A 24035-nucleotide genomic window follows, 5' to 3' on the forward strand; every position below is an offset into this window, starting at 1 on the left:
CAACATTGAACCCATTAGTCCTCCTTTAATACGCGGTCCCTGTCCATCTCTCTCGTCTCATCTTGTGGTCTTGAATTTGATGCTGTAATAAGAGTAGCTGTTGGTTGAGCACTTACTGTATGCCACAGGCATGTGCACCTTATTTGCATTGTCTTATTTAATTTGGGGGTGAATATTGTTATTATTCCATTTTACTAATGAAAGTCGGAGAAATTAAATAATATGTCCCAGGTCATTTAGCTTGGAAATGGCATATCTGGGACTTGGACACAGATCTGATCCCAGGTTTGTAGCTATATATGAGTGCCCACAATCCCTGTTTTGTTACTACTAGTACAAATAAACTGTACATTTTACAATACCAGAGTTCTTTTCATATCAGCCTTCATAGTTTAGTGTGTAATTAAAGATCAGAAATAAGTGGTCGTTTTCAACTTCTGGAAAGGTCAGATTGTTTACTATTTGATGATACTGGTGTCTTAAGTACAAGTACATCAGGTTCCCTTTAGACTCAGTACATAGTTGTATTGACTTGTGATTATGTGTGAATCTAACAAGCATGTTTTCCTTTTGTTTAGGGTTGCTGTACTGAAGTGTGGTCTTAACCCTGGGCTTACCACCCCTTAACACCCTGCCCCTTCTCACCTCCTTGATGTGGTGTCTTTTTAGGCAGTGTTCTCAGTCTGGAATCTCTTCCTCCTCTTTCTATTTTCACCTTCCCCTTGCTTGGCAATCTTCTCCACTTTAAGAACTTAGCTGAGGCATCACCGTGGGTAAGAAGCTTCCCATACCTTGTCTTGTGTCTCTAGGCTGGATAAAGTCCTGTCCTCTTGCTCTGTTTTTCTTTAGCATCTTGTGTACATAAATGAGCATTTTAAACTGTTATTGTGTCACAATCTTCTACTATTTGTTTACATTTCAGTCACTCTTATTAGAGGATGAGCACTCTGGCATAGACGACATACCTCAGGCATTTTTGTGTCCATGGTGCCTAATGCCTAACGTACTTTTTCTTGAATTACTGTCTGGCCAAATGACTAAATGGTTGATTTATTACTAGTTAACTTTTCTAAATACTATAAACCCAAGAACACTGTATATTGTTTTTTCAGTTGAAGGGCTGATGTATTTGATCAATAATTATGAGATTAAAAGACATAGACAATCTTTTATCTCAGAGTTGGTCAAAGAGTACCACAGCCAAATGTTTCCAATCAGTGACAGTTTACTGTATTTTAAAAAGCCAAAATGAGATGTACATTTTAACGTGTTAGACTGTATATCTTCAGTATTTAAAGAGTTGTGTGGAATTTTCAGCAGAAGATAAATGTTAACCTTTTAAACACACTCTATTATTAATGTATAAATTTAATGTTTTATTAGGCATTGCAGGAATTCACACTGTGGTTTTTATTTGTATGCTAATGTTATGTTTATTCATTAGGCTTTAATTCCCTTAAATATTTAATTAAAGCCATGTTTTGAAGTATATGGCTTAATGATCTAAACATTAACTACTTGCAAGGTTAGTCAAAGTAAAAATAGAAATCCAGAGAGGCTTATTTTGTGCTAGTCTCAGCATGATTATAATTTTCCTAAGTGATTTTCATGATTGAAGGTTTTTTTAAAACTTTGAATCTAATATCCTATTAAAAAATGGAGAATTTTTAAGGTAAAAGCTAAAGCCCTTGGTAGCTAGCTTTAAGAGCCATGTGTAATAGTAATACTTCGGGAGTTTTTTTTTTTAATTGACATATTGACAAGAATGGGGGTTGGGGGAAACATAAGACACTGTCCTTGTAAGACAGTGAGGGGCTATTTTCCTTGAAAATGCATATGTAAGGTTTTTTTACATTGTCTCATAAGGAATAGACAAAGGTTTGATGATGTTTGTAGGAACTGCTGATCCAGTGTGGCATATTTGTAGTGTGGTTTTCCTTGACTTCTGGAACAGGCACAGTTGCCTGTTATCTCTTCCTGCAGCTGCCTGTGCTTTCCCTTTACACCAGTCATCACACAGAATTCCCTCTCCAATTCCTGTTTTCTTGCTGGGCTGTACGCAGGGGTGTCCAACCTGTGGCCCATGGGCCGCAGGTGTCCCAGGATGGCTATGAATGCAGCCCAACACAAAATCGTAAATGTACTTAAAACATTATGAGATACATTTTTGTGATTATGTGTCACAGTGTATTTAATGTGTGGCCCAAGACAACTCTTCTTCTTCTAGTGTGGGCCCTGCAAGGTTTGTGAGGGCAAGGGGTTGTGGATGTTTGTTTGCTACTGTATGATAGGTGCTTAATCAGTATTTATAGAATAAATGGTGCAAACAATCAGAAAACGGTGATTTGTTCCCAAAAGTAATTGTTTTGGTTCATGGTGATGTTAGAAGCACTGTAGATCTTGAACTGGATTATAAATTATGAAACAGCCATTGAATTAGCTTTATTATAATTTTAGTTCAATTCATTGTATATCTAGTGTCTTGATTTTTCTAAAATATTGTTTAAGATACTACAATATGTATCTTTTTAGTATAGTCATATACTATTAATTTTGTTCAGGAAATTATTTTGTGCTTAAATCTCGTTGCTTGATATTTGGTAGTTATTAGTCCTTCAAACAAAATAATAAATTATACTCTAAAGAAGTAAACTCACTTTTCAAAGTTGATAATGCAGGTAAAATTTCCCACATGAATAAATGTACCTACATACTACCTCAGCTCCTTAAATTCATAGTTGGCTGTTGATCTCTTGGACGTTCTCACTGACCTCACCACTGACCTTACCACTGACCGACTGGGGATGTGGTATACGGATGCTGCTAATTGTAATTTACTTTATTATTCTTCACTGACTCAAGCATAGACATCCTTCCATTTGCCATTGTGGGTAGGGATGGTTGAAACATTTAGAAAAGAAGCCTTCTGAATAACAAAGGAAATTAATGTGGAGAGTAAATTAATTTCACTCACAAAAGCCGAAGTCCTCACGGTGGCCTGCAAGGACCTCCATGATCTTGTCTTCAATGTTTCTGATCTCCTGTCTTTCCCTGTCCCTTTCTTACTGGGTTTTACCACATTGGCTCTCTTAATGATCCTGGAACATTCCAGCATGCCCCCACCTTAGTGCCTTTGCCCCAGCTGTTCTGTTGCCCCAGATGTTGGCATGACTAACTCCCTCCTTCAAGGTCTTGCTCAGACTTTACCTTCTCAATCAGGCCTACCCTGATCACCCTACATAAAACCGCAACCCGCCTCCTATTCCCACTACTGCTCGCTTTTACCCTGCTCTCTTCTTTGCCCTGTAGTACTTAACCGCCTTCTAGCATACTATATAACTTATAATGTACTTATTTCTTATATTTATAATGATTGTTCTGCCACTAAAATATAAGTTGAATAAGGGAAGAGTTTGTTTTCCATTGTTTTGATTATTTTAATAAACAAGTGTATCTCAAATACCTAAAATACTGGTATCTGGTGCACAGAAGAGGGTCAGTAACTATTTGTTTAACAAATAACCAATTTGATTTTTGCAAGATTTTGTGAGTTTGTTCTTTCTCATCTTATGACCCTTAGCTGGACTGCCTCACACCCCCATCTCTGTCTTTTCTCTTTGTTACAGACTTTTGTGAATATAGCTGGAGGTTTTTTTTTAAATCCATAACTAAGAGCCAGGCCTAGAGAGATAAAAGAACACCCTTCCTTGCAATATAAGCTGTTTTTTAACCTGTCTTGGGATGATTATGAGTGAAAAATGACTATGCTTAGTAGAAACCCTGACTACCCCATGAGAGTGTGGCCCTGTGTTTTTAACACAGCAGCTGTGTTATACTGTGGCTTTCTCTCTGTATTCCCAAACCTATGGTGTTAATGGATACTCGCATGTCTTACATTGTGCAATAGTGTAGCCTAGGACAGAAATTGAGCTTTAGTGGTAGATGGAATTGTCATGTTAATAAGACCAATACAATACTTTTGTTCCTTTATAACTGCTCCCAGTTAAAGAATTCACTAAGATTTAGGTGAATTAGGTTCTGGTTCTTAAAACCTACTCATTGTCTTATGTCTCCTATTTTTGGGCTTATGTTTTCTCAGTTGTAAAATTGAACTAGACTGTATTTTTTTTCTGACTCTGTGAAGTTTAGCTGTATTATCAGAAGCATTTTAAGCTTTATAATTGTAGTCTTTCAAAATATCTTAGCATTAATAATCATGTTGTTATACTATATTTAAGGTTAATACTTCGTAAGGTGTTACACATATCTAAAAACAGAATTGAGCACATAAGTAGTACCTAGAATATAACAATAATTTTTTCTCACGTAATTTCACAAGAAACAGATTTTTAATAATTCTTAGAATTCAATTAACTAGAAAATTTACTCTCTTATTTATTGTTGTTCAGTTACAGTTGTTCCGCCTCTTTCCCCCATTGCTTTCACCTACCCTGTCCCCCTACTCTCACAGTCAGTCACCTCTTGTCCATGCCCATGAGTCCTCCATTTGTGTTCCTTTCCTTGCCCCTTCCCCTTCTTTCCCACCTTATACCCCTCTCCACTTCCCTCTGGTCACTGTCAGTTTGTTCTTTATTTCCAGGTCTCTGGTTCTATTTTGGTCACTTGATTAGGTTCCACTTCCAGGTGAGATCATATGGTATTTGTCTTTCACCACCTGGCTTATTTCACTTAGCATAATGCTCTCTAGTTCCATCCATGCTGTCATGAAGGATAGGAGTTCCTTTCCTTCTTTCTTTCTGCTGCATAGTATTCTATTGTGTAGATGAACTACAGTTTTTTGATCTGCTCATACTTCTGGGCACTTAGGCTATTTTTAGCACTTGGCCGTTATAAATAACACTGCTATGAACATTGGGGTGCATAGGTTCTTTTGGATTGGTGTTTCAGGGTTCTTAGGGTATATCCTAGCAGTGGCATTGCTGGATCAAAAAGCAGTTCCATTTTTAGTTTTCAGAGAAAATTTCATACTGTTTTCCATAGTGGTTGCACCAGTCTGCATTCCCACTAACAGTGGTACCAGGGTTCCCTTTTCTCCGCATCCTCTCCAACACTTGTTGTTTTTGCTTTGGTTATGATGGCCATTCTGACCAGTGTGAGGTGGTATCTCATTGTGGTTTTAATTTGCATCTCTCTGATAGCTAGTGATATGAGCATCTTTTCATTGTCTTGGGACCCTCTGTATGTCCTCCTTGGAGAAGTGTCTGTTCAAGTCCTTTGCCCATTTTTTAATTGGGTTGCTTGTCTTAGAATGGAGTAGTGTGAGTTCTTTATATATTTTGGAGATTAAACCTTCATCTGAGGTATCATTGACAAATATGTTTTCCCATACGGTTGGTTCTTTTTCTATTTTAATACTTTTCTCTTTAGCCATACAGAAGCTTTTTATCTTGATGAGATCCCATTTGTTTATTGTTTCCTTTATGTCCCTTGCTCTGGGGGACATATCAGTGAAAATACTGCTGCGTGAAATATCTGAGATTTTCCTGTATTGTATGTTCTTCTCTATTGACTTTAATGGTGTCATGACTTATATTTAAATCTTTTATCCACCTTGAACTTATTTTTGTGTATGGTGTAAGTTGGTGCTCGAGTTTCATTTTTTTGCATGTAGGTGTCCAGCTCTCCCAACACCACTTTTTGAAGATGCTATTTTTACTCCATTTTATATTGCTGCCCCCTTTGTCGAAAATTAATTGACTGGAGAGACTTGGGTTTATTTCTGTGCTCTCTGTTCTGTTCTATTGGTTTATTTATCTGTTTTTATGCCAATACCAGGCTGTTTTGATTACAGTGGCCTTGTAATACAGTTTGATATCAGGTATTGTAATCCCTCCTCCTTTGCTCTCCTTTCTTAAAATTGCAGCAGCTATTTGGGGTTGTTTATGGTTCCATATAAATTTTTGAAGTGTTCTGTATCTGTGAAATATGTCATTCGTATTTTGATGGGGATTGCATTGAATCTGTAAATTGCTTTGGGTAGTATGGACATTTTGATGTTAATTCTTCCAATCCATGAACATGGTACATGCTTCCATTTATTTGTGTCTTCCTTAATTTCTTTCTTCAGTGTTGTGTAGTTTTCTGAGTACAGGTCTTTTACCTCCTTGGTTAGGTTTATTCCTAGGTATTTTATTTTTCTTGTTGCTATAGTACATGGGATTTTTTTCTCTAATTTCTGTTTCTGATATTTCACAGTTGGTATAAAAAATGCCTTTGATTTCTGAATATTGACTTGGTATCCTCCTATTTTGCCAAATTCCTTTATTAGGTTGAGCAGTTTTTTGGTGGAGTCTATAGGATTTTCCATGTACACTATCATGTCATCTGCAAACAGTGACAGTTTCATTTCCTCCTTTCCAATTTGGATGTCTTTTATTTCTTTTTCTTGTCTGATTGCTGTGGCTAGGACTTCCAATACTATGTTAAATAGGAGTGGTGAGAGAGGGCATCCTTGTCTAGTTCCTGATCTTAGTGGGAAAGCTCTAAGTTTTTGCCCATTGAGTATGATGTTGGCTGTAGGTCTCTCATATATGGCCATTATTATGTTGAGGAATGCTCCCTCTATTCCCACTTTGCTGAGGGTTTTTATCATATATGGGTTCTGTGCCTTATCAAATGCTTTTCCACATCTATTCATATGATCATGTAGTTTTTGTCTTTGCTGTTGTTTATGTGATGTATTACGTTTATTGATTTGCGAAAATTGTACCATCCTTGTCTCCCTGGGATGAATCCCACTTGGTCATGGTGGATGATCTTTTAAATGTATTGCTGGGTATGGTTTGCCAATACTTTGTTGAGGATTTTAGCATCTATGTTCATCTGCGATATTGGCCTGAAGTTTTCTTTCTTTGTTGTGTCTTTATCTGGTTTGGGGATTAGAATGATGCTGGCTTCATAAAAAGAGTTTGGGAGTCTTCCATCAGTTTGGATTTTTTGGAATAGTCTGTGAAGGATAGGGGTTAGCTCTTCCTTAAATGCTTTGTAGGATTCTCCTGTGGAACCATCTGGCCCAGAGCTTTTGTGTGTTGGGAGTTTTTTTATTACTGCCTCAATTTTGTCTGCTATTATTGGTCTGTTCAGGCTTTCTGCTTCTTCCTCTTTGAGTTTTAGAAGATTATATTTTTCTAGAAATTTGTCCATTTCACTTAGGTTTTAAAATTTCTTGGCATATAGTTCTTTGTAGTAATTTCTTACAATCCTTTGTATTTCTGTGGTATCAGTTGTAATCTCTCCTCTTTCATTTCTAATTGTGTTTATTTGGATCCTCTTTCTCTTTTTCTTGATGAACCTGTTTATGCAGAATCTTTTTTGATGATATCGTCCTATTTGTTTATCCTTTCCTTTATATCTCTTGCCCTAGAAGGAGTATTGGTCAAAATATTACTACACGGGATATCTGAAATTTTCCTGCCTATGTTTTCCTCTAGGACTTTTAATGGTGTCATGACTTATAGTTAAGTCTTTTATCCATCTTGATAAAAGGATTTATTTTTCTGTATGGTGTAAGTTGGTGGTCTAGTTCCATTTTTTTTGCATTTGCTTGTCCAGATCTCTCAACACCATTTGTTGACAAGGCTATTTTTACTCCATTTTATGTTCCTGCCCTCTTTGTCAAGTATTAACTGACTGTATTGACATGGGTTTATTTTTGGGCTCTCTCTTCTGTTCACTTGGTCTATGCACCTGTTCCTATGCCAGTACCAGTCTGTTTTGATTACAGTGGCCTTGTAATGTAGTTTGACATCAGGTATTGTCATCTCTCCTACTTTGTTCTTCCTTTTCAAGATTGCTGAGTCTATCCAGGGTCATTTACGGTTCCATATCAATTTTTGAAATGTTTGTTCTATATCTGTGAAATATGTCATTCGTATTTTGATAGGGATTGCATTGAATCTGTAAATTGCTTTGGGTAGTGTGGACACTTTGATGATGTTAATTCTTCCAATCCATGAACATGGTACGTGCTTCCATTTATTTGTGTCTTCCTTAATTTCTTTCTTCAGTGTTGTGTAGTTTTGTGAGTTCAGGTCTTTTACCTCCTTGGTTAGGTTTATTCCTAGGTATTTTATTTTTCTTGTTGCTATAGTACATGGGATTTTTTTCTCTAATTTCTGTTTCTGATATTTCACAGTTGGTATACAAAAATGCCTTTGATTTCTGAATATTGACTTGGTATTCTCCTATTTTGCCAAATTCCTTTATTAGGTCAAGTTGTTTTTGGTGGAGTCTATAGGGTTTTCTATGTACAGTATAATGTCATCTGCAAACAGACAGCTTTACTTCCTCCTTTCCAATCTGGATGCCTTTTATTTCTTTTGTGTGTTTGTTTTTGTTTATTTTTCTTATAGCTGTGGCTAGAACTTCCAATACTATTTTGAATAGGAGTAGTGAAAGTGGACACCCTTCTCTTGTGCCTGGTATTAGGGGGAAATGGAAATTTATTCTTCAACTGTTTACATAACTCGTTTGTTAAAATCCACCTCCCTCTCTCATTTTTGTTCTTTCCCTTATCCTTCAGGTCATCTGTTATACAATTTTCCTTCTTTTTTTTTTTTTTTTCTTTGCTTAGAGAACAAAAGGATGACACTTTAAAGGTATTCTCCATGAATTTTACTTTTTAGATATATGCGTATTCATCATTTTACCTCTAGTTTCTAGCAGATTGTCTTGTACAGTACCTGCTCCTAAATGTTGCTTGAATGAATGTATGTATTTGCTTTTATTTTTTCCCAAATATTGAATTAACTCAGTGATTTTTAAATTTTTATTGTTTTAAGAAAGGTGACCCTTGTGATGGTGGGACTTGATAACGCTGGTAAAACGGCAACGGCAAAGGGAATCCAAGGAGGTAAGCTGAAGATATTTATTATTAAATAATTCCAAATTATGTATTTATTTAAATTGCTTTGTTACATATTCACTGAGTAAAGGTAGTGTGCACTCCATTAATTGATATTCTCACTATACTGTGGCTAATGTTGAATAGACTCTGGCTTCATAATACCAGCTTGTTATCATATGTCAAATTTGAATAAATACAAAGAGGCTTTTTGAGGTTTTTTTTATCAGCTAATAGGAATCACATCTGTCTTCTAGCCCTTAGGAAGGGGAAAGTAAAAAAAAAAAGCTACATGCCTCTGCTTATAAGGACACCCATTTCCTACTTCCATTTTCTTGTCCAGAATTTAGTGTCAAGGCTACACCTAAATAAAAGGGAGGTAGAAATATAGTTAGCCAGCACAGCTGTGCGTATCTTTTGATTTTTTTTTGATATGTAATTTTTAGAATTCTATTAAAGATAGTGTTATTAAAGCGTTTTATGTCATTTATATTTCAATTCATTGGATGTATTTCTTTAGTCTTAATTTAACCTTTGTACTATAGTATAGAAATAACTGTGCTGGAGAGTTTTTTGTGTACCCAGGAGAGGTAGTACCATCCAGGCATCTTAAGGGTATGAATTGGGAGGATATCTAACTTATATTTGTTTCTGAAAATGGATGTTTCAAGAATATATCATGCATACAGATGGGAGGCGACTTTTATTTATGGAAGTTTATGAAAGAAAACAATTTGCAAAACTTTCTGTTGGAGAAAAACATTTTGTCACCCTAAATTTTACTATGAACATTAGGTGTAAATAAGATATTATTGTCTGTGGCATTCTTCTGATGCCTTTTTGGTATCTTCAGGATATATCCTCCCAGAGCACTCATCGTCATCATATAAATCCAGGTTGGCAAACTTCTGTAAAGAGCCAGATAGTAAATGTTTTAGACTTTAAGGACTGTATGGTCTTTTTCCCAGCTATACAGCTCTGACACGGTAGTATGAAAACATCCATAGACACAGTATGTAAACAAATGAGCGTGGTCATGTTCCAATAAAACTTTATTTAGCGTGTTATGAAATTTAAAACATATTCTTAGCCTGAGAGCAATATAAAAACAGGTGGCAAGCCATATTTGGCTTTTAGGCCATGACTGCTTTATCTAAACATTTTCCCTTCTTCCATTCCTTCAAAGCCTTACATTCAAGGGTGCAGACCCTAAGAATCTGCTAATCAGATCATGTGATTTGTTATGTGTACTTAGAATATCTTCTATCCATTAGGTTCTTCCTCTTTTGATTTCCACCTCCATGTATCCATCAGTTTCTTTGTCTGAGATTAGAAAATGCTCAAGGTGTCCAATGAACAAATAGTCAAAACTGCTTCAACTTTGAGCTTCTTTCTGGCTCTGTTTTTGTTCTTCATCTCATATTTACTATTTAACATACTCCAGTGACTGATTTCTTACTTTTTTTTTTTTAAAGATTCTACTTACATAGAACTCCTTTAACTTTCCCAAATTGAGCCTTTTCATGCCTTTGTATTTTTGTTTATTCTGTTTCCACTTGTCTTACTAAAGAGAATATTTCTGCTTATCTTTAAAGACAGAATATCCACTTTTCTCTGAAGACATGTTATTGTAATATAGTCTCCTTCTTAATGAAATCTTTTCTGATCTTCTGCTACCTTCACCCATTACCATCAGTAGAATCAGCTTCTTCCCGTTTTGACCTACTCTTACCTAGTCCCGCTTAGATCACTACGTAATCGCCCTTTTGTTCATGCACCTGTCAGCCTCTCCACACTGTTCTTTCCCAAAGGGTAATTTTATTCATTTTGGTGTCCCAGTTCAGGCCATGCCTTAGATGCAGCAGTCAGTGTTCTTAAAACATATTACTCATGGCTTCTATTCTTCAGCTTATTTCTGGCTCTTCTCTGTTTCTTTGTTTTGATATTTGCTTGTTTCTTTTGAGATATATCTCCTTCCTCTTAACTGTATTGCCATTGTCTAAATCCAGACCGGCATTGTCTCTCATCTAAATTGTTACAGTGGCTTCCTAATCTAAGAGTGATTTCCCTATCTTGGAGCTTAATGAATTTTCAATCTTTCTTCATGTCTGTCAAAATGATTGTATTAATTACAGATTTGGTTGTTGTGACAGAAGTAGAATAACAGCAGCTTAACAAAATAGAAGTTTATATTGTACTAATTGGATATAGGTTTGGTTGTTGTAACAGAAGTAAAGTAACAGCAGTTTAACAAAATAAATGTTTATTTCTCCTATAGCAATGCAGGAAAAATAGTCTAGGATGGCATAGCATCTCCATGGTGTTAGGGACTCAAGTTCCTTCTATTTGCTTTGCCTTTCCAAGTGTTCTCCCTTGCCTACCAGTGCAACGTGGCTTGTTACTATAGTGCATTTCAGGTGGAAGGAAGAGAGAAAGAGCAAGGGGAAGACATTCTTTCCTTTAACGTGTGACCAGAAGTCAGCACCTGCCATTTAGCTCACCTGCCATTTACAAGAATCAGTGGTGTTCTGGATCTGGCTCCTACTTGTGCCTACTTGTGTCTTTTATCAGTTAGCAAGAGCTAAATATGCACATCTCTTTTCCAACTCTGTGTTCAGGTACCTCGTGTTAGTAGTTTGAAATTGGCCATAGTGGGAGTGTTTATACCATGGAAATTGGCAAACCCCGCATGTCATAGTTCCCCTGACCTGATTAAACATTTACCAGCACACCATTAGCACACTACCTAGAACCTGCTCTCACGGCCACACCTAACTGCCATGGAGACTTAGGGAGTGTAGTCTTTATCCTATTTATCCCTGTGCTCAGCTAAAATAATCTAGGATTCTCTGACTATGCAGTGCTATTTCCTAAATGTCCTAAAGAACTATTGGTATTTTAAGTGGGAAGATTTTTTGTGTAAATTGTCCCTAGCATTGTTAGAAATTAACACATCTTTATTATATTGTAGTTAATTGGTTTATATTGGGTTGGCCAAACAGTTTGTTTTTTTCCCTAATGTAGCTCTAGTAGTGCTTAGTCGTCTTTAACTTCCTTCTAAATAATTTCGTTAGATTATATTGTGACAGCTGTCATATCATTGTGCATTTAAAAAAAACATCAAAATTGGTGTATGTTTGTGTAGGCATTTTAATATTGAAGATGGAAGAAAATAGACATTTTCGGCATGTAATGTTTTATTATTTTAAGAAAGGTAAAAACATAGCTGAAGTGCAAAAAAAGATTTGTGCAGTGTATGGAGAAGGTGTTGTGACCGATCAAATGTGTCAAAAGTCGTTTTTGAAGTTTCATGGTGGAGATTTCTCACTGGATGATGCTCCACAGTTGGGTAGACCAGTTGAAGTTGTTAGAGATCAGATTGACACATTACTTGAGAACAATCAACATTCTACCTTGTGTGAGATAGACGACATACTCAAAATATCCAAATCAATGAAGTTATTGGTGAAAATGAAAAATGTGTCTTATTTTATAGAAGAAAACATACAGACTTTTTGGCCAACCCAATAGATGTTTCCTCTTTTTTTCCTCTCATGAATAGCTCTTGAAGATCAGAAGATGGATCTTATTATTATTAATCTTTGTATATCTAAGACCTTATGCAATAATAGCATATAACAAATATTCAATAGATAGTTATTCATTATATACTGGCCTTTCTAGTTATTGTCTTAATACATATACTTTACTGAAGTCCTCAGGGTTGGGCACCATAGTCTTTGTACCTCTGGTTCTTATGTGATGCTGGGTCTACATAGAATGGTCTCTCAATAAATAGTCACAAGCATGGATGGATGGGTAAATATGTAGAAGGAAAAAGGAAGAAGGGACACAAGGACAGCAGCTTTAGGTAGCTTTGCAGTCTGGTGGTGTGAAACTGAGCCACTGTATGCTTCGCACTGAGTGCTAAGACTACAAGGACAGGTCCCAAGGGCTCTTGGGAAGGTATAGGCTATTGTGAAGACCAGCAAGAAGACAGAATTTGTGATAGTAGGTATAAGTGATACCAGACTTAAGGTAAGAAGGACTCATCAGAGATGGATTTAGGGGAAGATTGTAACCTGAATATTTGTCTTGTGTATTGAAACACAGAATCATAAGTAGGAATCAGAGGAAAGAATAAGAGAAGTGGGGTAGGGTGTTTCACGTATCCAAAGAAAAAAGCTTTTAAAAAAAAAGTCCTGAAGACCTGGATTTGACTTCTGGCTCTGCCTACCATGTAACCTTGAAAAAAATTACTTAATCTGAATTGGTTTCCTGGGAGTATTGCCAGCATTTTATCTGTGCTTACATGGCTTCCCTGCCTAGAATGGTCTTCTCCCTTTGTTATAATTTTGTAGCTTTTAAGACTTCATGCCATTTCATTTCCTTTCTGGAGCCTTTCTAGACCATAACTCATCCCTCCTTCCTCTTTGGCCTTTTCCTCTTGAATGCCCTCTATCTCAGTTTGGGCTGCTACAACAGAATGCCACAGACTGGGTGGCTTAAACAGCAGTTATTTCTCATGCTTTTAGACACTGGACATCTGCAGGCATGGTACGAACATGGTCCTTCTTGGTGATTCCCGCTTCCTGGTTTACTAACCTTCATCTTCTCACTGTGTCCTCAGGTGGAGGAAAGAGAGAGAGGAAGCAAGCTCTCTTGGTCTCTGGTAAGGGCACTGATCTCATCGTGAGGGTTTCACCCTCAAGACTTCACCTAAACCTAACTACATACCTCCTGAAGGCCCTACCTTCAAATACCATCACATTGGGAGTCACGTCCGACATATGAGTTTTGTGGGTGCACAGACATGCAGTCCGTACACTATCCTCTCCAGACTTTTTCACAGAACTCATTGGTTCTTACACTGTTCCCCTTGATATCCTGTCTGTCTGTATTGCATTACGTATAGGATAGCAACCCTATCTTACTTATCTGTACATCGTAATGCCTAACAAAACCCTGGTACTGAGTAGGTGTTCCGTACATTTTAGTTCCCTTATCCCCCGCGTATTTATTTTCACTGATAATGTCCTGAGGATATCTCTTAATCATACTCAAAGTCAGCTGCCTATTTTAGCTATAGAAATCAGTTCTGGCCTGGACTAGATTCACATTTTTAAATGTCTGGTATAATCCTATTTTTTTTAATATCATGCTGCTTACAGCACTTTCAGAACTTGCCTGTTTCTCCTAGATAAGGAAGTCTTACAAAAATGTGACTTGTTCTATTTTGCGCAAGTCACATTTTTGTAAAACTAAGAACAAACTGTCAGTGACCAGAGGGGAGAGGGAAGGTGGATAATGGGAGAAAGAAGGGAAAGGGGCAAGCCAAGGAACACGAATAGATGGACAAGGGGGGAGGATTGAGTGTGGGAGTGGGGGGGATGGGGAAGGGGAGAGCAATGAGGAAAAAGGCATTCAGCTACAACTGTAGCTGAAGAATAAATAGTTTAAAAACATGTGACTTGTAATGTCTTTGTTAACTTTCTTGGAAGCTGTGTAACACGTCCTAAAATGCTTGGTGAAAGGGAGTGGTACATCGCAAGTCTATTTCTCAGTCATACCTAAGCCTAGCAGCAAAAGCCTTTCAAATTTGTCTTTGTAATAGCACATTTTGAATGTGGGATAAGACCCTCTAAACCAGTGTTATTCATTAAAGCTTTCTGCAATGATGGAAACGTTCTGTATTGGTTCTGTCCAATAGGGTGGGCAACTAGCCACATGCGGCTTTTGAGCACTTAAAATGTAGTTAATACAGCTGAGGAACTGAACTTTTAACTTTATTTAATTTTGATTGATTTCAATTTAAAACATCTCATGTAGTTTGTGTTCATGTAGCTGTAAACAAAGTCCAGTGGAGTAATAGTTGTTGTGGATTCTAGTGGTGGAGAGAGAATGGAAGAGACAGACATGAAGTTTAAACTCTTCTCCGTAACCATTGAGATACCAAATTCGATGGCTATCACTCACATTTCCATTCAGTTATAAACTTTACAAAGATGAATCTAAATAAAGCACAGCTTTAGTCACCTTAATTATATCATTGGTCTGCTGAAATACCTCTGTGGTTGGCAATTCTCTTATCTTTAGAGCTCTCTTCAATCCACATTCAATGTCTTAAGGGTTTGACCCAACCAGAGTGTTCAACTTGTTTGTACTTCTTTCCTTTAGTGTTTCTGTTACTTAGAACATTTTTCTGTCTAAATCATACCTAGTTTTAAGGCCTAAGTCCCAGCTTCTAGCTCAAGTCTTTCTTGAACCTTAGTGATCTTTTTAATCTCTTATTGTCGTTACCACTCCTTGGCATTTATAAGCATGTACTATACATCCTGTACCTTCTTTGTGTTGTCATATACAGAAGTAAAAAAAATTCTTGTAAATTATAAATTTACAAGAGCATCCAAAACACGTTCCTGTAGAAATAATGAAATCTACTCTATATTTGTAAGCTGCCCTCACAAGGCTTTTTATTCCAATTGTATCTTGAATTCAGTTAATTAAAAAAAAAATGGTCCTACTCTTCATAGCTTCTGCCATTCTTTGGTTCTTTTAAACTGTTCTCTAAATGTTCAGATTTTTCTATATAATTCCACAGAGCTTATTATGGTTTCTGGGGGTGCCTGTGGTGTTGAATGGTTAGAAATTGTATTTATAATTTGGACAGTAAATAGTCTTAAAGGCAAAAGTTCATTTATTCATTTACAGATACTTATTAAGTACCTGTTATATGGTAGGCATTATATTAATAAAATCAAACAAACAGAGACGAAAAAGAAATACCTATCTGCGTGGAGTGTACATTCTAGTTAGGTATTTTTATAGTATCCGCTCTTCTCCCAAACCAGTAATGCTTATTATTCTGTAAGGAAATAATAAAATTCCGTTCCATTCGACTAAAGTATGATGTCATTTAAGTTGTGAAGTTAAATTGTTATTAACTTAAAGTCTAAAGAATTTTTTTAATATCATTTGAAACAGAGTATCCTGAAGATGTAGCTCCTACTGTTGGATTTTCCAAAATTGACCTTAGACAAGGAAAGTTTGAAGTCACCATCTTTGACTTGGGAGGCGGAAAAAGAATTAGGGGAATCTGGAAGAATTACTATGCTGAGTCCTATGGGGTAATATTTGTTGTGGATTCCAGTGATGAAGAAAGAATGGAAGAGACAAAAGAGACAATGTCAGAAGTGCTAAGACATCCTAGGATATCTGGAAAGCCTATATTGGTGTAAGTAATGTTGGTTTTACTGTAAACGTAGAAGTAGCAGCATTAGCCAATAAAGAAATTGACCTAAGTTACAGAAGACTGAATAAGCTAACGTAGTCAAGCCTTCGTATAACAAAGTGCATCTTAATTAACTGGGAGTTGTTAATATACTGAGGCCTTGTAATGCTGCTCTCTGCAGGGATTAAGTTATGAAGAAATTTATATTATATTATGAAGAAATTATCTATATTATGAAGAAATCCTGTAATTAGAGTTCCTAGGTGTTCAAATATAAACTCTTTGTTTTATTTGATAATTTATTTTATATCAAATTTTGCATTTTTAAATGGTTTATTAACAAGGTTCTAGAATGTTTTTCAAATGTTTCCTCCTTTGATAACTAATTTGTGTTTTGCCTTTGTCCTTTAGTCCTTGAAGAATATTCTTGTTTGAAGTTATTTAAATGGTTTATTTTTCTAATGTCACATTGATTTCTCAATTTTTAATTCTATATTTCCAAATTAAACATATGATCTGTCACTTAGTCACGTGCTTATGTCATTTTATCCAGCCGCCTAAACCTTTTCAAAAAACTGACAAAGGACTTTAGTATTACTTGCCCTCATAGCATTTCTGCATAGTAAACACCAGGTGGTGCTAGAACTACAAGACAGCAAAGTGAAAGGAGTTTAAATTGCTCTTCAGATTGAAGTAAGCTGAATGTGTGCCCTTCCTTCTTGTCCATTTGCCCTCATTCTCGTGATCCATTAGTAAGAACAAAAAACCAGACAAACATGTACTTAAATGAGAAAGTGTAAGCAGAGTTTCTCAGGGGTCCTCAACAGTAAATGAGTAATTTTTAATGAAGCAGTTTGGAAGCTCTGATTACAAGAAGTACAACTTTATTGCATCATTTATTGGTAAAGCTTATACTGTTTTTTGTATATTTAACCTGTTGGAGAAATTATTTGATTTATGTAATCAATTCTCACCTTTTTGAATCTGAAGGAAACTTGAAGAGATGTCCGTACAAAGAGGACACTTTGTTGAACCCCATAGGCTGAATTAGTCTACAGATGTTTAAGCAGAAAAATCAGTGTCTTCTAAAGTAAAAAAATATTAATGACTAATACTCATATGTGAAGTAATTGTGTATGTTTTTTTAACCTAATAGTCATTTATTTAATTTATTCTTTCATGCATGTGTTAATTTAGCAAATATTTATTGAGCATCCACTGTGTGCCAGGGATTATTCTGACGATGGGGATACATTTGGGAAAAAACACAATAAAAATCCATGTATGACCTCAGGAACTTATATTCTACGGGGTGAGACACACTGAAGGTATTAAATAAATTATGTCATACTTTTGGTAATAAGTGTATTGAAAATAAAGCAGGTAAAAGAATATCGGGAATCCTGTGCCAGGGCCACATTACTCTTATAATTATGATAAATGTAGCAGATTAGAGAGGTTGACACTTGAGGTGAAAGAGTCAGTCCTGCAGATAGACATGGAAAAGCCACAAAGCAGGGGCATGCAGTGCATGAGGCTGCAGTGATCACTGAGTAGTCAAATGACTGTCAGCAAGAGACCTGCTTTCAATTCCATCACCTCTCAGCTAGTAAATTTCTCGAACAGAAAGAGAAAATCCACAACTAGGACGATTGCTTCACCATTAGTCAGTAATTTCATAGTGAGATCTCACAACGATAAGAGAATTAATTATGGCTGGTATATTAATGTGTTTATGAAATACGGTTTACTGTTTGACCAGTTTTTCTCAAGGGAGTTTTACTAGCATAGAATTTTATTTAGAAAGGTAGACTGCTTTTTGAAGTGAATGTGCTTCAAAAATATACAAAATGTGTAACAAAGTATACTCTTAAAAAATTAGGAAGATATAGGAAAGAATGAGTTTTTAAAAAATGATTGACCTACCATGCAGAGTGAACCGCTTCTAACATTTTTGATGAATTTCCTGTGCATATTTTTGTAAAAATGTAATTATGCAGTGATCATATAATATATAAAGTTTTGTATCCCATTCTTTTTTATGTTTATATCCCTCTTGAATATCTTCCCCAGCCCCATATTTGGGGTTCTCTTCTTTACCCTTTCTCTCTGACCTACAATTGATTTCTCTTATCGATATTACTGTCTGAATACCGTTCAAATCTCTTTACTACTCTCTATTCCCTTCGATGTTACCTCCTTTCACCCCCTCTTCACCCCCCCACCCCCACTGTGTTACTGAGAGCAGTGGTTTCCTACCCAGTCTCTCTCCTTGCCAGCGGTCTCGCCTTTACTCTCATCTCCTGCACATTCCCAGGAGGAACTCTTTTATTTATTTGATATTTTCTAAATTACAAAAACTGATACATGCTTTTAAATGCTTTAACAAGTGATATAAAGCAAGAATATAAAAAGAATATAAGTGTTCTTTTTAAAATGCAAATTTGATCATTTTACTATTCCTCTGCTTAAAGTTCCTTTAGATTACCTGTTTTTTAACTGATATAGTTCTGGCACCTAATAGGTATGGCATTGGAAAGTCTACTGGATAACAAGTGGGAAGAGCCTCCAGCAGAATCAACCCTACTTAGCTCAGTGCTGGGGGCTGGTGGTCTGTGGAGAAGTTTGAGGAAGGTACCTGACTGCAGTCTGCAGTGCTCCTTGTTGCACACACGTCTCAACTGCAAAATCCAATTACAGCATCTGATCTCTTCTGTTCACCCCTTGTCTGAGCCACACTAGTTGATACAGGTCCCAGAAAGCCTCTTAGAACTCACTTCAACACCTAGATGATTTGCTTTTCCCACCCTCTAATAATGGGCACATAGAGAACAATCACAGACCTCTGAGAAGATTCAGTCATTTAACAGAAGAAAATAATCCCGAGGAATTAGGAACTTGTCTATAATCACAAAATTACAAATTGACAGAGCCAGATTCATTCATATTATGGGAAGCAGAGTAGATGACCGCAGTAGCAGGTCCTGGACAGTCTCACTCAGCCCTGCCTGACTGGCACGTGCACACCAGTCTGAGAGGACGTGTCACTGCAAAGGAAGCCTCAGCCAAATGTCACTTTATGTCATAGACTTGAGGGGTCTCTTGAAAGGTCAGAATCATAGAACACTCACTAGGCTTCTGTGTTTTATTAGCTCAGAAGTTCTGTTCAGCAGATAGCGGTCGAATGCCTCTTCTATAATAGGAGCTGTAAAAGATTGTCATTGTGCATTTCTGTTCTTCTCTGTATAATAACACGAACAATACTGTAGCAACCCCAAGAATCCATTTCACTGAAAAGGTAAAAGTGATTTGTATTTCTTCTACAAAGAGTAAAAATAGATGCCATGTAAACATTCTGCTCTCTAATTAACCTGTTACTTATCTAGAAAGTCTTTCTTTTTCCCTTATATTTACTATAGAGTTTAACTTTAATTTATATTCTGATTTACTAAGGTGTGAACTGTTACCTACCTTCATGCCATCCACACTCATGTTTTAGGCATTTGTAACTTAATTTTATTTATTTATTTTTTTACTTTTTTAAAGATTTATGTATTTTTAAAGAGAGAGGAAGGGAGGGAGAAAGAGACAGAAACAGCAGTGTGTGGTTGTCTCTCACGTGCCCCCACTGGGGACCTGGCCCCCAACCCAGGCATGTGCCCTGACTGGGAATCAAACTGGTGACCCTTTGGTTCTCAGGCCGGCACTCAGTCCACTGAGCCACACCAGCCAGGGCTACAACCTAATTTAAACCTAAAACTGAATTATACCAATAGATAAAGAAGACCTTTCCAAGAGAAAAAATAAACAACTTTTGCAGTTTTATATAGCACTAAAATCAGCAGTAGTCCCAAATTTGAAGCTTACCGTCTGCTATAGATATTTTCCATTAGTAATACAAGGCATGAGGATGTTTCCAGCAAAACCGTCATTTAGAATTTTAAAGGGCAGATAAAGTGCTTCCCAGACAAGGCAAAGCTAAAGGAGTTCATCATCACCAAGCCATTATTACGTGAAATGTTAAAGGGACTTATTTAAGAAAAAGAAGAAAATCAAAACTATGAACATTAAAATGGTAGGTCCTGGATGGTATGGTTCAGTGGATAGAGCACCGGCCTGTGAACCAAAGGGTCATGGGTTCGATTCCCAGTCAGGGCACATGCCTGAGTTGTGGACTGGGTCCCCAGTTGGGGGTGTGTGAGAGGCAACCAGTTGATGTATCTCTCACATATCGATATTTCATTCTCTTTCTCCCTCTCTTTCCATCTCTCTAAAAATAAAATTAAAAAAATAATAAAATGGCAATAAATTCACAACTATCAATGATTGACTATGAAATAGTCTAAGCAAACAAGCAGAACAGAAATAGAATCATAGATATGGAGATCATTTGGTGGGTTATCAGTTGGGAGGGGAAAGGGAGAGAATGGGGGAAAAGGTTCAGGGATTAAGAAGTACAAATTGGTAGGTACAGATTAGATAGGAGATGTTAAGAACAGTGTAGGAAATGGGGTACCAAAGAACTTACTATGTGACCCATGGACATGAAAACTAAGGATGGATTACTGGAGGGGATGGGGGAGGGGGGTAGAGGGGAGCAAAGGGAGAAAATCGGGACAACTGTAATAGCATAATCAATAAAATACATTTAAAAATAATACAAGGCACTATTTGTTGATTACCTATGGAAAGAACTGAGTTGGGAGGTATTTTAAACATCTTAACATTGAAAATTTCAGCATCCAAGGTTACACTGTTGTTATAAGAGGGCACATGCTCTTCTACATTTTCTCTTTCTAGTATAGTCTTAAAAGTTAGTCTCAGAGAAATAGTAAATTACCCTCCTATTTTTATGGTTCAATCTCCTAATATTTATCATTGGAATAACTCTGGAGATCCACAGGCTAAAATTTCCTCCCAGAGTAATAACAATTCTACTTTGTATTAGCACACTTGAACTCTTGGAATGGTGCCACTTCCTCATTACATACTGTTTGCTTTTCTGTGGAGTTCTATGACCTTACTAAACTCTTGGCCAAATCTCACAAATTGAGTGCTTCAAAACAAAAGTGACAGAGATGAGTTTCACTAGGGGAAGAAACATACCATATTTTTCTGACTATAAGATGCACTCACCCCCGCCCCCGCCAATTTTGAAGGAAGGGGGGGTGCATCTTATAGTCGGAATGTAGCTTACCTGGCTCACTGTGGGGGGCAGGGTGGTGGTGGAGCAGGGTCACAGGAGGCAGGAGCATGGTCACCGCTGCAGGAAGCTGGCGGAGGCAGGAGTGGGACAATGCTGCAGGCCCTGGGCTGGGAGGAGAGGGTGTCCCGGTGGTGCGAAGCAGGGGAGGCAGGAGCGGAGTCCCCGCTGCAGCATACTATAGTGCTAGGGAGGAGGGTACAGGCGGCGCAGCACATTAGGAGAAGAAAGCCTGCGGTGCCCGTACATGCCTCTATCACGTGACTGGTGTGTCCCCATTAACATTAACATAGGCAGATTCCACAGCAGGGTCACCTGTCAATGTGGCCCTGCAGCTGTTGCAAAACTGCAACTCCCATCATGCTTGGACAGGTTGGGATGATGGGAGCTGTAATTTGGCAACAGCTGCAGAGCCACACAGGTTGTGCAAAACTGCTGTCCCCGTACAAGAGTGTTGCACAACCTGTGGCCCTCCAGCAGCAGATCTCCCCCATAACAGTGTCAGCAGCAGATCCCCCCATAACAGTGTCAGCAGCAGATCCCCCCATTACGGTGTCAGCAGCAGATCTCCCCATAACACTGTCAGCAGCAGATGCCCCCATAACAGTGTCAGCAGCAGATCGCCCATAGCAGTGTCAGTAGCAGATCCCCCCATAACAGTGCATCACCCACTGATGTTCTCAGCTACAGCGCCCCCGCCCCCGTAACTATGAAGGACACAGTGCTGATAGTTCTCTCATTACTGTATTTTGTTGTAGAAAGATACGATAGCGTACCATAATCTCCTGCTGAATCTACCGTAATTGTGGAAAGATGGCAAAGCAGAAAAGGATTTCTGCTTTAAAGGTTGTTATTAAATATTTTACATTTTTTGCTTCAAATTTTTTTTTTCCTATTTTCTTCCTCTAAAACCTAGATGTGTCTTATGGTCCAGTGCGTCTTATAGTCCAAAAATACGGTAATGCCTCTGATAAGATCTTACTAGATGTTATGAATATTTTAATAAAAGAGGCTTCCATTAAATAAATATTCCTTGTTTCTCATTCAAGAAATGTCAGAGAAGCCTGCGTCCTTGTTTCAGAAGCAGATGGATGACCCATGCCAAACACTGAAAAAGAGTTTTCTGACCTGGAGATTTTGCACTATGGGTGGCCTCCCAGGACCCTCGAAAATCACATACACAATTCTGCGTGTGTGTGCATTTTTCTTGAGAGCAGATTGTCACTCTCATCAAATACTGAAAGGATTTCATGACCAAAAATGTTAAAAACTGTGACAGTGACTTTCCATATTATGAGAAACAATAACTAAGCTTTTATCATTACTTTTTCAATGTGGGATTTTTGTCTCTGACCTTTATATGCCTGCTTGACTTACCTTCCTTCTAGATAATATTACAGACAAATGTTAGTTTGCAGGTATTTTTTAATCATACTCTTTATTATATGTACCCAGGAGAAGTTAATAGATTACAATTTTCCTAATACTCATTAGAATTTTAGTCAAACGTACCTTTATTAAGTAAGACCTTTAATAAAAAGAAGAGCATGGGTCCTTTTTAGAGTTCTAGGAACCTAGAAGTATGGATTACGTATGTTACTTGATAGTTAGATATAACAGTGAGTCCCTTAATTTTACTATTTTTACCATCTGAAACCCCTACTCACTGTATTTATAGGGTCCATTGGCTTAAGATTTCTTTCCTTCAATGGAACTTTACCAAGATGTCCTCTTCATAAACCTTATTCAGTTGTTCACTCACCTCCAGATTTCCTTGCTGAGGTCTTCCTCTGTCTCTAAGGATATCCAGCTTCTCTAATACCAGCTCTAGTTTACCCTGAAACTTCTCAGCTATTGATTTCCTTGGTAATTTATGTACAAGGAGCCTGAAGAGGTTTCCATCCTTTCCCTCCCACGCCCTAGCACACTCTATTTAAAGACAAAATAACAAAGAAAAACCCACTGGCAGTGTTGTTAAGCAGCAAGGTGTTGTCTAGAGAACACCAGCATCAGCATCAGCCATGCTTCTAAATTTTAGGTGGTAGGGCTGGGACTGTTTCTGTCCCTCCCTCCCCCACAGGTTTTTCCAGATCATTCTGATGTATAGCAGAAATTGAAAGCTACTGGTAAGGAAGGGGAAAGTGGGCTTTGGACTCAGTCTTTGGATAGTTTACTTACTGTGTTTTTTGGACTATAAGATGCACCCCCCATATTTGGGAGGAAGGGGGGTGGGTCTTATAGTCCGAATGTAGCTTACATTTACATTGGTGAAATATTATGTTATTTATGTTGTTAAATATTTTACCACATTTTTTGTTTCAAACTTTTTTCCGCTATTTTCCTCCTCTAAAACCAAGGTGCGTCTTATGGTCTGAAAAATATGGTAATGGCCTAAAATACCATTTATTTACTCAAATGACCCAGATTTATACTTTCAGCGGCCCTTTTATCTCCCAAGAGCTCCTACTGATGTAACTTACATCTTATAAATCTTCACTTGGACATTTTATTATCATCACAGATTCTCTTAGTCAAACCTTCACTTCTGTCTTTTTCCATCTCGTAAATGATATCAGTATCCTGTAGTTTCTACCTCTTAAATCTATCACAAGTTAGTCTAATTTTTTTATCACCACTGTATAATATATAGTAGTTAAGAGCTAATTCTGAAATCATACTGCCTGGGTTCAAATCCTGACTCTAGATATAGTTTCTGTGACCTGGGATAGTTTACTTAG

At 37.2% G+C, this 24035-nt stretch overlaps 1 protein-coding gene across 2 annotated transcripts in view; it reads left to right on the forward strand.

Moving 5' to 3' along the window:
* The window catches only part of ARL13B (ARF like GTPase 13B), a 74677-nt gene that overhangs the window by 14088 nt on the left and 36554 nt on the right, over window positions 1–24035 (forward strand). For both annotated transcript variants that reach the window (XM_024558139.4, XM_045193529.3), the window contains exons 2-3: window positions 8802–8872; window positions 15848–16097. In XM_024558139.4, coding sequence (XP_024413907.1) covers window positions 8802–8872; window positions 15848–16097 — 321 coding nt within the window. The remainder of the gene's footprint in view (window positions 1–8801; window positions 8873–15847; window positions 16098–24035) is intronic.

The sequence above is a fragment of the Desmodus rotundus genome, chromosome 2 (genome assembly GCF_022682495.2).
Source record: "Desmodus rotundus isolate HL8 chromosome 2, HLdesRot8A.1, whole genome shotgun sequence".
NCBI lineage: Eukaryota > Metazoa > Chordata > Mammalia > Chiroptera > Phyllostomidae > Desmodus > Desmodus rotundus.